The 13,994-nt window shown below is 46.5% G+C and overlaps 1 protein-coding gene across 1 annotated transcript in view; it reads left to right on the top strand.

The window, feature by feature from the left end:
- Window positions 1-13,994, top strand: part of LOC144763334 (uncharacterized) — a 414,265-nt gene that overhangs the window by 282,726 nt on the left and 117,545 nt on the right. Inside the window, exon 5 of the mRNA XM_078648822.1 lies at window positions 7,351-7,464. Within this exon, the coding sequence (XP_078504948.1) occupies window positions 7,351-7,464 (114 nt within the window). The remainder of the gene's footprint in view (window positions 1-7,350; window positions 7,465-13,994) is intronic.

Below are 13,994 nucleotides of genomic sequence, written 5' to 3'. Positions count from 1 at the left end.
CTTCTGTCAGAATAAGGAATAAAGGGATTACAATGAACTAGATCATTTTTAACTTTGAGATATTTTTTACTTTTTTAGGATGTGTTTTGTATATGTTGATATTATTTCTTCCTCTGTGTTGATGCTGTGTAATTGTAATATTTTATGCATTTTTGTTGTATGCTTTTATGGTTTTAATTAACCAAATAAAGTGAATTTGACTGACTGTCTTCTGCCCGCACGTTCAATCACCTTTCTAGGTTTCGTGATCAATTCGATGGAGGCCACCCTGAGCCTCCCATCCAGGAAGATGGCAAAATCCATCACGAGATACAGCAGATTTTACGCAAACCTCAGACCTCCCTGCGCAGCATTTTCAGTGTAGTCGGCCTTTTGTCTGCTTCGATCCAGGCCATCTTCCTGGGCCCCCTTCACCTTCGAGCCCTTCAGAGACTCAAAGCGTCTCACCTGCACCAGGGTTTAACGTACGCCCAGAAGGGTCCTCTTTCCGAGGAGGAAAAGGAAGAACTTCATTGGTAGCTCTACCACATGGAGGCGGGGAACAGAATGGGCATTTTTGGCTCCCTCCTGGATCCGGTGATCGAGTCAGACGCCAGCCGCGTAACAGTCGCTTCACACATCAACTGTCGAGAGTTGATGGCGGGTTCCTTCGTGGTCTAGTTTTGGACCAAGGACAGAGTCCAGTCCTGCATCCTCATCAAGATGGATAACGTGGCAGGGGTCCGTTACATCAATCACCTGGGAAGTACTCGCTCCAAGACCTTGGCGGACCTCGCCAAGGAACTTTGGGAATACTGTCTGACACATCAGGTTTCGGTGATGGCTGAGCATCACCCAGGAGTGCCCAACCGGTTGGCAGATTAGAAATCCTGTCACCTGTGGGGCTGAAGCTTATGGAAGTTGTTTCCCCGGATGTTCCAAGCCTTGCACGAAATTTAGGGTCCGTTCTCGACTGGCCTGTTTGTGTCTCACCTCGACCACCAGCTGTAGCCACGGATGCGTTCCTACAGTATTGGGCATTGGAACGGGGTTATGCCTGTCCCCCGTCACCATGATAATGCGGTTGACGATCCAAGTGCACTATTACAATTCAACAAAAAGAAAGGCAGGGAGAACGTAATAATACACTCTTAGTCCCCAGCTATACTGAATCAAACAAAAAAAGAGTGTAAAAACTCTAATTATAACAACAAGAGCAGGGAAAGTAGGGATACAAAGCCCAATTTGGTTTGTATAGAAGGCCCTCACTCACCGACCTGGTCGGTGACATGCTTCATCATTCGGCCCCACTGGGAGGGGCCGAATGCCTCCCAAGTGTGCTTCAACGCAAGATTTACTGTGGAGCTGGTATTGCGAGATGGTGAGTGCTAAGTGATAGAGGTGATAGTGGAATTTAAAAATGTCTAAGTTGTATTCAAAATTTTTATTTATTGTTTGATCAATTGGACATATTAAAAACGATGTGTAGGAAAATAGGCCAAATAAATTGTTTGGCTATTTCCAATAGCTTACAAGTGGGTCAACATGTTTCTGCCATAGAAGGTGTAATTTTACCAGGCATTCGTCAGGACCATGCGTGGACTAAACCCCGGCGGTATGAGTAAGCCCATCCTAACCTAGGGACGTGAAAGTGAAAAATTGTAAAAAGTGGATGTGAAGGAAAAATTCCTTCTTTGGTACTCTCGATTTGAGAGACCGAAAAATTAATGTAATGCACCTGTAAAGGAAGTGACAAAGACATACATAAACAAAACAAACGATTAGTTCTTATTCTCAGTTCACGAGTATATCTATTGTAGTCTTATCGGTTAAATAGTAGGGTGCTCTAGTTTTTAAAAACTACCGACCGGTAATTTAGCGGTATAGTTAACACCAAACCATGTCAAGAGGGTAGTTGTCCGTGCCAGGGGGTGGGTTCATAAGTGCATGGTAGATCAGTGAAAATGCACACAGCGATATTCACATGCTAGTTGACCCACACGAGGGGCGCGTGTAGATTGGGGGATCAATGGACCAAACTGGCCAGTGACCCCAACAGAAAGTGAAAGGCACGGGAAAATGGTTAAAAGAAAATTTTTTCTCATTTGGGTGGTGAGAAACAATCACACCATGGATCTCGGGAGGGTGTGGTGGCGAAATCGGCACACCCTTAGGGATAGAAAAACACCATTCAGCACTATTTACATGCAGGTGGTACTTAGCTCTTTGCATCGGTGATGGTGGCGCTCGACTTACGCCCTCGACGCCAGGCACCCACTGGAAACCTGCAATCGCCCTCAGTTACCGGATCCTGAAGATGGTTCCTGGCACCGGTGAGAAAGTATAAGAAGGCGAGTTGGCCGCCTCTGTTCCGGAGTGGGCGTGGTTACGTCAGCGACGTCTGCTCATCTCCTGGGACACAGACGACCCAGTAGGCAACCACACCCGCAGCAAAGCATCGTTACCAGGAACGAGTGCGCAGTGAGTGTCATCACCAACCTGTCCGACAAAGAATTGACACCCATGGAAACCAAAGTTCTGGAAAAGGGTCTGGGATTTGTCCCAACCGCCCGTCCAGATAAATTCAGACTACACTGTGAGTTGACTGACTTCTTTTGGAAACTCAAATCCTTTTTCGAAGGAAAAGATGACCCCAATGGGGACACCCGTAAATGAGACACAGGGCTAAGATTGAAATCAACGTTTACCCCACCTACCTACACTGTACCGGCAGCTATCACAGCATTCGAACAGGCAGTTTTCCAGGACATGGAGACATGCCAAGAACCAACCACTTTTGGCAACTTCAGCACTGCTGAATATTAAGCCCTCCACGACCTTCAAAACAATACAGAGATCACCCTCAAACCGGCGGACAAAGGCGGCAGACTAGTCATTCAGAACACCAGAGACTATGAGAAAGTCTGCCAAGGATGGGCCTTAGCGTGCTCATACCGCCGGGGTTTAGTCCACTCATGGTCCTGACGAATGCCTAGTAAAATTACACCTTCTATGGCAGAAACATGTTGACCCACTTGTACGCTATTGGAAATAGCCAAACAATGTATTTGGCCTATTTTCCTACACATCGTTTTTAATATGTCCAATTGATCAAACAATTAAAAAAAAAATTGATACAACTTAGACATTTTTAAATTCCACTATCACCACTATCACTTAGCACTCACCATCTTACAATACCCGCTCCGCAGTAAATCTGGCGTTGAAGCACACTGGGGAGGCATTTGGCCTCTCCCAGTGGGGCACAATGATGAAGCATGTCACCGACCAGGTCGGTGAGTGAGGGCCTTCTATACAAACCAAGTTGGGCTTTGTATCCCTACTTTCCCTGCTCTTGTTGTTATAATTAGAGTTTGTACACTCTTTTTTTGTTTGATTCATCCAAGTGCACTGGCAGAAGGCGGAGCTGGTGGTGATCACCATGGTTTGGGGATGGCAGGTATGGTTTTCATTTCTCATTGAACTTTCTTGGGCTTCCACAATCCGTCTACTCCCACTGCCTCGTCTACTGAGCGATCCAGCAGGCAGTTCTCACCCTCTGTTGGTGAACGACTCCATCCCGCTCATGGTGTGGAGGATTACCGGTCTCATTGGAAGGCCCCAGGCCTTTCGAGAAGCACTGCGGGACTCCTCTTCCGAGCCTGGGAAGATGGCACGGTCAAGCGATACCGATCGGCCTGGTCTCGTTGGATGGTTTGAATGGGTTGGTGTCTGTGACGGAGTCTGGATCCTATGGGGGCAGGTGTTGTCCACATCCTAAACTTTCTAGCCCATCTGGCTTTAGAAGGCCTGGCTTACAGGACAAATCAGTACCTTCCGGTCTGCAATTTCGGCTGGCCTTGCAATTGTTGCAAACCAACCGGTTGGAGAGCATCCATTAGTGAAGAAGTTGTTGCATGGCATCCTGCTATCTCTTCCCCTAGAACCGAGGCATTCTGTTCTCATGGATGTCAACAAGGTCTTAAATCTGCTGTCAGGATAGCCAAGCAACAAATATCTGTCCCGTAAACAGCTATCATCCAAGCTGGCAATGTTGTTGTGCTTTGTGTCCCAGGCTCTCCACACCACTGGAGTCAAGCTATCCAGGCTGAATGACGGCTGATAGCCAGAAACCGGTCCTTGGATGCTTGATTCCGGTCTGGGAAAGACATGGCTTGGTAGTTCGGACTGGACTGTTCCCATGAGGCACAGGGTCAGAGCTGATTTGCATATAGCCAGTGTCTAACCCAGGGTGGTGTGGAGTGCAAAAAAAACGATGGATTTAGGCCCAGATCCCTGTACTGGGGTGAATGTATGACGTTGTTCTACATTCTGTCCATCAACTGTGTTTTTTGCAATTTTCACCCCGAGTGGGCTGGGTATGCTCAGACGTGAGTCCCAGGCTCTCCACACCACTGGAGTCAAGCTATCCAGGCTGAATGAAGGCTGATAGCCAGAAACCGGTCCTTGGATGCTTGATTCCGGTCTGGGAAAGACATGGCTTGGTAGTTCGGACTGGACTGTTCCCATGAGGCACAGGGTCAGAGCTGATTTGCATATAGCCAGTGTCTAACCTAGGGTGGTGTGGAGTGCAAAAAAACAATGGATTTAGGCCCAGATCCTTGTACTGGGGTGAATGTATGACATTGTTCTACATTCTGTCCATCAACTGTGTTTTTTGCAATTTGTGCTTTGTGTCCTGCCAACAATTCTCGGATGTCAGAACCCTGGATATCTCTGGACAGTCTTTCACTCCTGATGGAGTCACCTTCCATGTGTCTCGCTGTACCAAATGCCAGTCGGGGGTGATTTTGTATCCGGCCTGTACAGAGCTACCCAAACTCTGTAGTACAATGCATTAAGGCCTACAGATGTGCGCACTCATGGTGAGAGACAGTTGCTAATTGCCTTGAGGAGACCCTTTAGGGCAGTCTCGTCCCCAACTATTGCGAGATGGGTCCAATGGATGATGCTGGAGGCCGGCATCGATGCGAAGATCTTTGTAGCACCCTCAACAAGAGGTGCAATGTCTTTGATGGCCTTCGTACTCAGAGCTCGCTTGGCGGATATCCTAAATGCAGCAGACGAGTCTTCATATTCAACCTTCAACAGGTTTTGTTTTAAATCAGTCTCCTTAATTGCGGCCCTAGTGGTGGATAAGCTTTGAACTAACCTAATCCTCGCCTCGATGTCCTGACATAGAATGAAAAATTGTCCTAGCTTTTGTAACAAAGTTTTAATTCTATTAAGAACACAGAGGCGAGGATTAGCCCATCCTCAGGATGAATCATGACCCACCCGGGTTATTGGACCCACGTCTGAATGTAAGTAAATTATTTTCCTGGTTCCGCATGTGTTAATAGAAATTTTGTGCAAGATAGTTTGGCCACACGTAGTTATGTATTGTTGGCTGTCCAAAGCTAACCCTTTACTGGAAAGACATTCTTAGTCATATTAAAGAGGTGTTGAGATACCAGGATTTGTGTTGCTGGGACTCTGGAAAGAAATAAAAACCCCTATGCAAGGCTTGTTCATATCCGCATTGTAATTGGATTCTAATTAGATCTGCAGGAGATGAGTCTCCTGCAGATATAAGATTCTGGGTCCTGTTGAACTATATATAGACATATTATGTGCCTTTTATCTGGAACATTAAGACCCTTAATGTTTAGGGATAGTACTTTTGAAAGATGTGTTTTGTAAAGTGTCTCGTATAGTAGCCCGCCTGTCTCACCACAATCTGTGTTCACCGTAGAGCTGAGTAATTCCCTCCATCAAGTTCCCAAACAAATTCAACCTGTTCTTTACCCTCAACCAACAGGGTTTCCATACTTCAGTCACCTAAGTTATTGATGCATGGATAGGAACTTTTCTTTCATTCATAGAAAACTTATACTAAACAGTAATTTAGTCTTACAAAGTCCATTTGTCAATGTTTTATTTGCCGCCATCTCCTCCCACCTATCTCTCCCTCCCCTCATCTAATCCTCCTCCTTTCCCCGCTCTACCACCTCACCCTTCACCTCTACCCCTCGCACTCCCACACCCTTACTAGGAACTGAACTTATTGTAATAGCTATGGCGGAGGTCTCCAAACATTTCTGAAATTAGAGCTACTTATGTTCAATAAAATTCTCCTGAGTTACTAATATTATTAGAGATGTATTAGTAACTCTTATACGGTTCCTACAAATTTAGTAGGACTGTATTCGGTTAAAAAATGTTCACAATATAGAGACTGAGTCTACTTATATCATCATTAAATGCTGGTTTTGGCTAGTTCACAGGACCACATCTGAACTTCCAGAGTTATAGATGTGGTTGATAACCTCACATATGACCACTTCGATTCCCAAGGAATTCGTGGAAACAGATCTAACCCTTTTGTTCATCACTTTTCCCTGCCCAGGGTGTCACAAAGAAAAGATACAAGAATACATTTTCAAATGTTTATTGAAAAGATTACATTCTTGTAGCATGAGCTGCGATTATTAGGCTAGGACGCTTCAGGGGGACCGGAGACCCATCAGTAGATGACGAAGAAGACACCAGATTGTTCCTTTTAAACAAGCTTGTGCGACCCATGACTGCAACAAACTGGAGGAGACACTCCTCAGTAACCCCACTATATGGCTGAATAAAGACCATGCCGGCAACCAATAAAAAATTGCCACAAAAAATGCCCCCGATCAGTAAAAAATGCCAATATGCCCAAAATAGACAAATAACCGGTCAAAAACCCGGCCTGCCAGGTCTCAATCTATGTGCACCGTAAATGCCGCCTGCAGCCTCAATTCAACCCAGATACACAGCTCCAGATGTAGGAGGAGAGCCGGACTCCTTTGCGGCTTCCTGTGCAAGTGCTCTGCCCCTCGACTACGAGGAGACTGAGGAGACACAGCACGCTGGGAGAACGCTACTGAGGTCACCCCTGATGGAGAGAACCAAACCGAAAACTCCCTGGCACTGCATCCGATAGAAAGCCAAAGGTAAGTCTCACCTAGAGAGAAAAAAAGAAAAGGTGGCGGTTGAGGTGGGTGGAGTTTTAATGGGATGGGGTAGGTCTAGAAGGAGGCGGGCCTCATTTGTAAAGAAGGAAGGCGAGGGAGGGACTGGAGGTAATATGACATGGCAAAAATTGTTGGTCTGTTTCACATTACTCAAGCAACATGTTTCCAAATGGATAATCACTCGTGGCAAAGATTCTGTAGCCACTCACCTTTGTACGCACAAAGTCTGTAAATCACTAGGCTGAGAACATTTATTATACTATAAGTGGGTCCTCCTGAAGGATCATTTAAATTGATGTTTATTTTGCAATAGTTAAATCTTTCATCTAAAATATCTAACAATATTACACTGGATTTACAGCATTTCCGTTTGTCAAAACTGACGTTTGTTTGAGAAAAGAAGAGGAAGCAGGTCCAATTTTCATTGACCATCTTGGAATTGAAGTGAGAGAAAGCAGCAGAGACCTGAATGTAGGTATGTTACATATTTTCCTCAGCCCCTACCTTTCTGGAATCCGATGGTGAAAAACCCATTTACAGCTGGCAAAAAACTGTTCTTAAACATTGACCTTGAAGGTATAGTCCAGCAACTCACCTGTCTCAACAAATTAAAACCTGTTCTTAATTGGTGCGTTTTTTAGAATGCGTGATCTCTTCCCGGATCAAATAACTTCAATAGATGAAAATCTTATGTAATTCTTTGCTAGGTTCATTGGACCATATTGCAGAAAAGGTATAGAGAATTCTGCCTGCGCAAATCATGTTTTTACGGCGGGTGCCATGCATACTAGTGCTGTGTCATGTGAATGAGGTACTTCTCTTTTGGCATTTGCTTACTTGCATTTTTGATACTTGAACAAGCAAGACCCCCTGGTGATACCCTACTTGTTCAATGAGAGGGGTATCCCACCATCCTCTTAGTCACTCAATTTAGGTGCTCTCCTAGCGACCTTTTAGTTTATGGCCTGTGCAGCCCATATGCAAATCTGGCTAGAGTTGTGTAAATACAATGTATGCTACTGTCTGTGTGAATGTTAAAGTTCCTCTTATGAGTGGTTGCAATTTGGGACTGCACTCACCTCAGTCTGGGCAATCACGCCTGTATCTTTTTGAGTGGTCTGAATTATACCCTTACATTTTGGCTGACCGTGTCACGCTTTCAATACAGCATACTTTTAAAGTATGCAGCTGCCCAGCACTATGTGATCTTTGAATAGAGTCTCTTGTGTACCCTATTCAGACTTGGTTCAGAGCACTACATCAGCGTAAGCCAGTGGTGTGTGTATTTTACGTGATACAGATTTGTGGGATTTTATTAACCCTTATATTTTGCAAGTTATAATGTATATTTTTGTATGTTACATATAGAATTATGGATTGGTACAGTGAATTACAGGGATGTTTTTCACCAAAGGGTTCTGAGTGACATCAAATGAACAACCATCAATCAATCAAACAGGATTTATTGAGCGCTACTTCTCACCCATGAGGGTCTCCAGGCGCTGGAGGGGGAGGGACGATCTTCTGCTCTGAACTATTTGTTGAAGAGCCAGGTTTTCATTCTCTTTCTGTGCTCCAGTAGTGTTTGTGATAATTGAAGAAGTAGGGGGAGTTTGTTCCAGAGTTTGGGGGCAAGGTGGGAGAAGAATTGGCCGCCTCTTCTGAGGATTCAAGGAGAGTGTGCCAGGTGGAGGGAGGAGGAGCAAAGCTGTCTCCCGGGCTGGTAGAGGTTCATTCTCTGGTGGAGGTAGGCTGAACCTTCGTTGTGGAGGGCTTTGTAAGTGTGGGTGAGGAGAATGAAATGGCAGCATGTGCTGATGGGGAGCCTGTGCAGTGCTATGAGGTGGGGGGTCCGTCTGAGGAAGCCGAGGACGAGCCTAGCGGCCGCGTTCTGTATTCTCAGGAGCCTCTTTGGGAGTTGGGTGTTGATCCCTACATAAAGGGCCTTGCCTTGGTGCAGGCGGCTGGTGATGAGTGCCTGGGCGATTGTGCTGCTGGTGTCTATGCTGTTTTCTTCAGCATGCAGAGGATGTGGATGCATGCCGAGGAGACGGTGTTCACTTTTTTTTTATTGCTAGATTGCTGTTGCGAGTGATGCCTAGATATTTTGCGTGTTCTGTGGGCTCAGAAGAGGGTGCCAACACCGAGAGCAAAGCTTAAGTTATCTATGATGTCATTTAGAACCTTGAGGTGAAAAACATCCCAGTAATTCACTTTTTACCCATCTATAATTGTATGTTCTGTATGGCCTCCAAAATCATCTACCCCTGCCTTTAATTACTGCGTAGGGCCAGAGGAGAATGTGAGAGCTATTTATAACATGCCCTCTCCTCCTTGACGCAAATGTGTAAATAATTGTTTGAGGCATGTGTGCTGTAGATACACATGCTTTGTACACTCCTGCCATCTAGTGTTGGGTCCGGATGTTTGCACGTTTTTTTTTTTTTTTTAAGTGTTTCCAGTCACAAGGCAATGTGACTCCTCCTTTCGGTGATAGTGCGCATGGGCATCAACTCCATTGTTGGATTGCTTTTTCCTTCATCTGGTTCAGACGTGTACTGCTGAACTCCGGTTTGAAACCGTTCTTCGGGTTCCCCTCGGTACGCAATCCATCTACCTCCAACGGTATTGTTTCCATACACGTTCCTTGTTCGCCTCGCATCGAATCCCTTGTCAAACTCTCCAATTTTCGATCGAAAACTTTGCGAGTGCCCATCGGGCCTTGCCACGTCAGGCCAGTGTTCTGATGTCGGAATGGACTCCATTCCAATTCTGTCCTGGGTGCCACACCAAGTACGCTCACACTGATCTACATCAAATTTGTAACTTGTGCCACTCTCCGGAGCACAAGGAGGAAGACTGCGACACTTGTAAATCGTTTCGATCCAAGAAGAATCTACACGTTCGTCGGGCTCGACAATGGGAAATGCAACGTCAAAGCATCAAACACACTCTGGATATCTTCTTGTAAGAATCAGAGCAAGAAGAGTAGTAGACTTCGCATAATTCACTACAAATTCCTGCACAGGCTATACTACACCCCGGCACGAATGCATAGATCCAACACCGTTTTTTAGCTCACTGCATCATCCCAGTTTCAGAACCTGGCTGTATGCAAATTAGTCTGTTCCTGTCCCAGTGCATGATGGGAACAGGGCAAACCAAACTACAAAGCCAATTCTTACACTGGAAAGGAAACAAGCTACCGGGGACCGGTTTCTGGCATTTCAGCCTCTTCGGCCCGGCTTGCTTGAATCCTGATGGTGCAGTGAGCAAGGGACTCATGTCTGAGCATACCCTTCCACGCTTAGGGTGGACAAAATAATTAACAACAAGGGGTGGTGATGGACAGAGTCTCTGAATTAAGCAGAAAACTCTCACCCAGTCAAGAGATCAGGGCTAGATCCAACACCGTTTTTTAGCTCACTGCATCATCCCAGTTTCAGAACCTGGCTGTATGCAAATTAGTCTGTTCCTGTCCCAGTGCATGATGGGAACAGGGCAAACCAAACTACAAAGCCAATTCTTACACTGGAAAGGAAACAAGCTACCGGGGACCGGTTTCTGGCATTTCAGCCTCTTCGGCCCGGCTTGCTTGAATCCTGATGGTGCAGTGAGCAAGGGACTCATGTCTGAGCATACCCTTCCACGCTTAGGGTGGACAAAATAATTAACAACAAGGGGTGGTGATGGACAGAGTCTCTGAATTAAGCAGAAAACTCTCACCCAGTCAAGAGATCAGGGCTAGATCCAACACCGTTTTTTAGCTCACTGCATCATCCCAGTTTCAGAACCTGGCTGTATGCAAATTAGTCTGTTCCTGTCCCAGTGCATGATGGGAATAGGGCAAACCAAACTACAAAGCCAATTCTTACACTGGAAAGGAAACAAGCTACCGGGGACCGGTTTCTGGCATTTCAGCCTCTTCGGCCCGGCTTGCTTGAATCCTGATGGTGCAGTGAGCAAGGGACTCATGTCTGAGCATACCCTTCCACGCTTAGGGTGGACAAAATAATTAACAACAAGGGGTGGTGATGGACAGAGTCTCTGAATTAAGCAGAAAACTCTCACCCAGTCAAGAGATCAGGGCTAGATCCAACACCGTTTTTTAGCTCACTGCATCATCCCAGTTTCAGAACCTGGCTGTATGCAAATTAGTCTGTTCCTGTCCCAGTGCATGATGGGAACAGGGCAAACCAAACTACAAAGCCAATTCTTACACTGGAAAGGAAACAAGCTACCGGGGACCGGTTTCTGGCATTTCAGCCTCTTCGGCCCGGCTTGCTTGAATCCTGATGGTGCAGTGAGCAAGGGACTCATGTCTGAGCATACCCTTCCACGCTTAGGGTGGACAAAATAATTAACAACAAGGGGTGGTGATGGACAGAGTCTCTGAATTAAGCAGAAAACTCTCACCCAGTCAAGAGATCAGGGCTAGATCCAACACCGTTTTTTAGCTCACTGCATCATCCCAGTTTCAGAACCTGGCTGTATGCAAATTAGTCTGTTCCTGTCCCAGTGCATGATGGGAACAGGGCAAACCAAACTACAAAGCCAATTCTTACACTGGAAAGGAAACAAGCTACCGGGGACCGGTTTCTGGCATTTCAGCCTCTTCGGCCCGGCTTGCTTGAATCCTGATGGTGCAGTGAGCAAGGGACTCATGTCTGAGCATACCCTTCCACGCTTAGGGTGGACAAAATAATTAACAACAAGGGGTGGTGATGGACAGAGTCTCTGAATTAAGCAGAAAACTCTCACCCAGTCAAGAGATCAGGGCTAGATCCAACACCGTTTTTTAGCTCACTGCATCATCCCAGTTTCAGAACCTGGCTGTATGCAAATTAGTCTGTTCCTGTCCCAGTGCATGATGGGAACAGGGCAAACCAAACTACAAAGCCAATTCTTACACTGGAAAGGAAACAAGCTACCGGGGACCGGTTTCTGGCATTTCAGCCTCTTCGGCCCGGCTTGCTTGAATCCTGATGGTGCAGTGAGCAAGGGACTCATGTCTGAGCATACCCTTCCACGCTTAGGGTGGACAAAATAATTAACAACAAGGGGTGGTGATGGACAGAGTCTCTGAATTAAGCAGAAAACTCTCACCCAGTCAAGAGATCAGGGCTAGATCCAACACCGTTTTTTAGCTCACTGCATCATCCCAGTTTCAGAACCTGGCTGTATGCAAATTAGTCTGTTCCTGTCCCAGTGCATGATGGGAACAGGGCAAACCAAACTACAAAGCCAATTCTTACACTGGAAAGGAAACAAGGTACCGGGGACCGGTTTCTGGCATTTCAGCCTCTTCGGCCCGGCTTGCTTGAATCCTGATGGTGCAGTGAGCAAGGGACTCATGTCTGAGCATACCCTTCCACGCTTAGGGTGGACAAAATAATTAACAACAAGGGGTGGTGATGGACAGAGTCTCTGAATTAAGCAGAAAACTCTCACCCAGTCAAGAGATCAGGGCTAGATCCAACACCGTTTTTTAGCTCACTGCATCATCCCAGTTTCAGAACCTGGCTGTATGCAAATTAGTCTGTTCCTGTCCCAGTGCATGATGGGAACAGGGCAAACCAAACTACAAAGCCAATTCTTACACTGGAAAGGAAACAAGCTACCGGGGACCGGTTTCTGGCATTTCAGCCTCTTCGGCCCGGCTTGCTTGAATCCTGATGGTGCAGTGAGCAAGGGACTCATGTCTGAGCATACCCTTCCACGCTTAGGGTGGACAAAATAATTAACAACAAGGGGTCCATCACCACCCCTTGTTGTAAATGATTTTGTCCACCCTAAGCGTGGAAGGGTATACTCAGATGTGAGTCCCTTGCTCATTGCACCATCAGGATTCAAGCAAGCCGGGCCGAAGACGCCTGAAATGGCAGAAACCGGTCCCCGGAAGCTTGTTTCCTTCCCAGTGTAAGAATTGGCTTTTGTAGTCTGGTCTGCCCTGTTCCCATGATGCACTGGGCCAGGGACAGACTAATTTGCATACAGCCAGGTTCTGAAACTGGGATGGTGCAATGAGCTAAAAAACGGTGTTGGATCTAGCCCTGATCTCTTGACTGGGTGAGAGTACTCTGCTTAATTCAGAGACTCTGTCCATCACCACCCCTTGTTGTAAATTATTTTGTCCACGCTAAGCGTGGAAGGGTATACTCAGATGTGAGTCCCTTGCTCATTGCACCATCAGGATTCAAGCAAGCCGGGCCGAAGACTCCTGAAATGGCAGAAACCGGTCCCCGGAAGCTTGTTTCCTTCCCAGTGTAAGAATTGGCTTTTGTAGTCTGGTCTGCCCTGTTCCCATGATGCACTGGGCCAGGGACAGACTAATTTGCATACAGCCAGGTTCTGAAACTGGGATGGTGCAATGAGCTAAAAAACGGTGTTGGATCTAGCCCTGATCTCTTGACTGGGTGAGAGTACTCTGCTTAATTCAGAGACTCTGTCCATCACCACCCCTTGTTGTAAATTATTTTGTCCACCCTAAGCGTGGAAGGGTATACTCAGATGTGAGTCCCTTGCTCATTGCACCATCAGGATTCAAGCAAGCCGGGCCGAAGACGCCTGAAATGGCAGAAACCGGTCCCCGGAAGCTTGTTTCCTTCCCAGTGTAAGAATTGGCTTTTGTAGTCTGGTCTGCCCTGTTCCCATGATGCACTGGGCCAGGGACAGACTAATTTGCATACAGCCAGGTTCTGAAACTGGGATGGTGCAATGAGCTAAAAAACGGTGTTGGATCTAGCCCTGATCTCTTGACTGGGTGAGAGTACTCTGCTTAATTCAGAGACTCTGTCCATCACCACCCCTTGTTGTAAATTATTTTGTCCACCCTAAGCGTGGAAGGGTATACTCAGATGTGAGTCCCTTGCTCATTGCACCATCAGGATTCAAGCAAGCCGGGCCGAAGACGCCTGAAATGGCAGAAACCGGTCCCCGGAAGCTTGTTTCCTTCCCAGTGTAAGAAATGGCTTTTGTAGTCTGGTCTGCCCTGTTCCCATGATG

Source organism: Lissotriton helveticus, chromosome 6 (genome assembly GCF_964261635.1).
Source record: "Lissotriton helveticus chromosome 6, aLisHel1.1, whole genome shotgun sequence".
Lineage (NCBI taxonomy): Eukaryota > Metazoa > Chordata > Amphibia > Caudata > Salamandridae > Lissotriton > Lissotriton helveticus.
The sequence above is the reverse complement of the archived record's forward strand: the minus strand, read 5'-3'. Positions and strand labels throughout refer to the sequence as shown.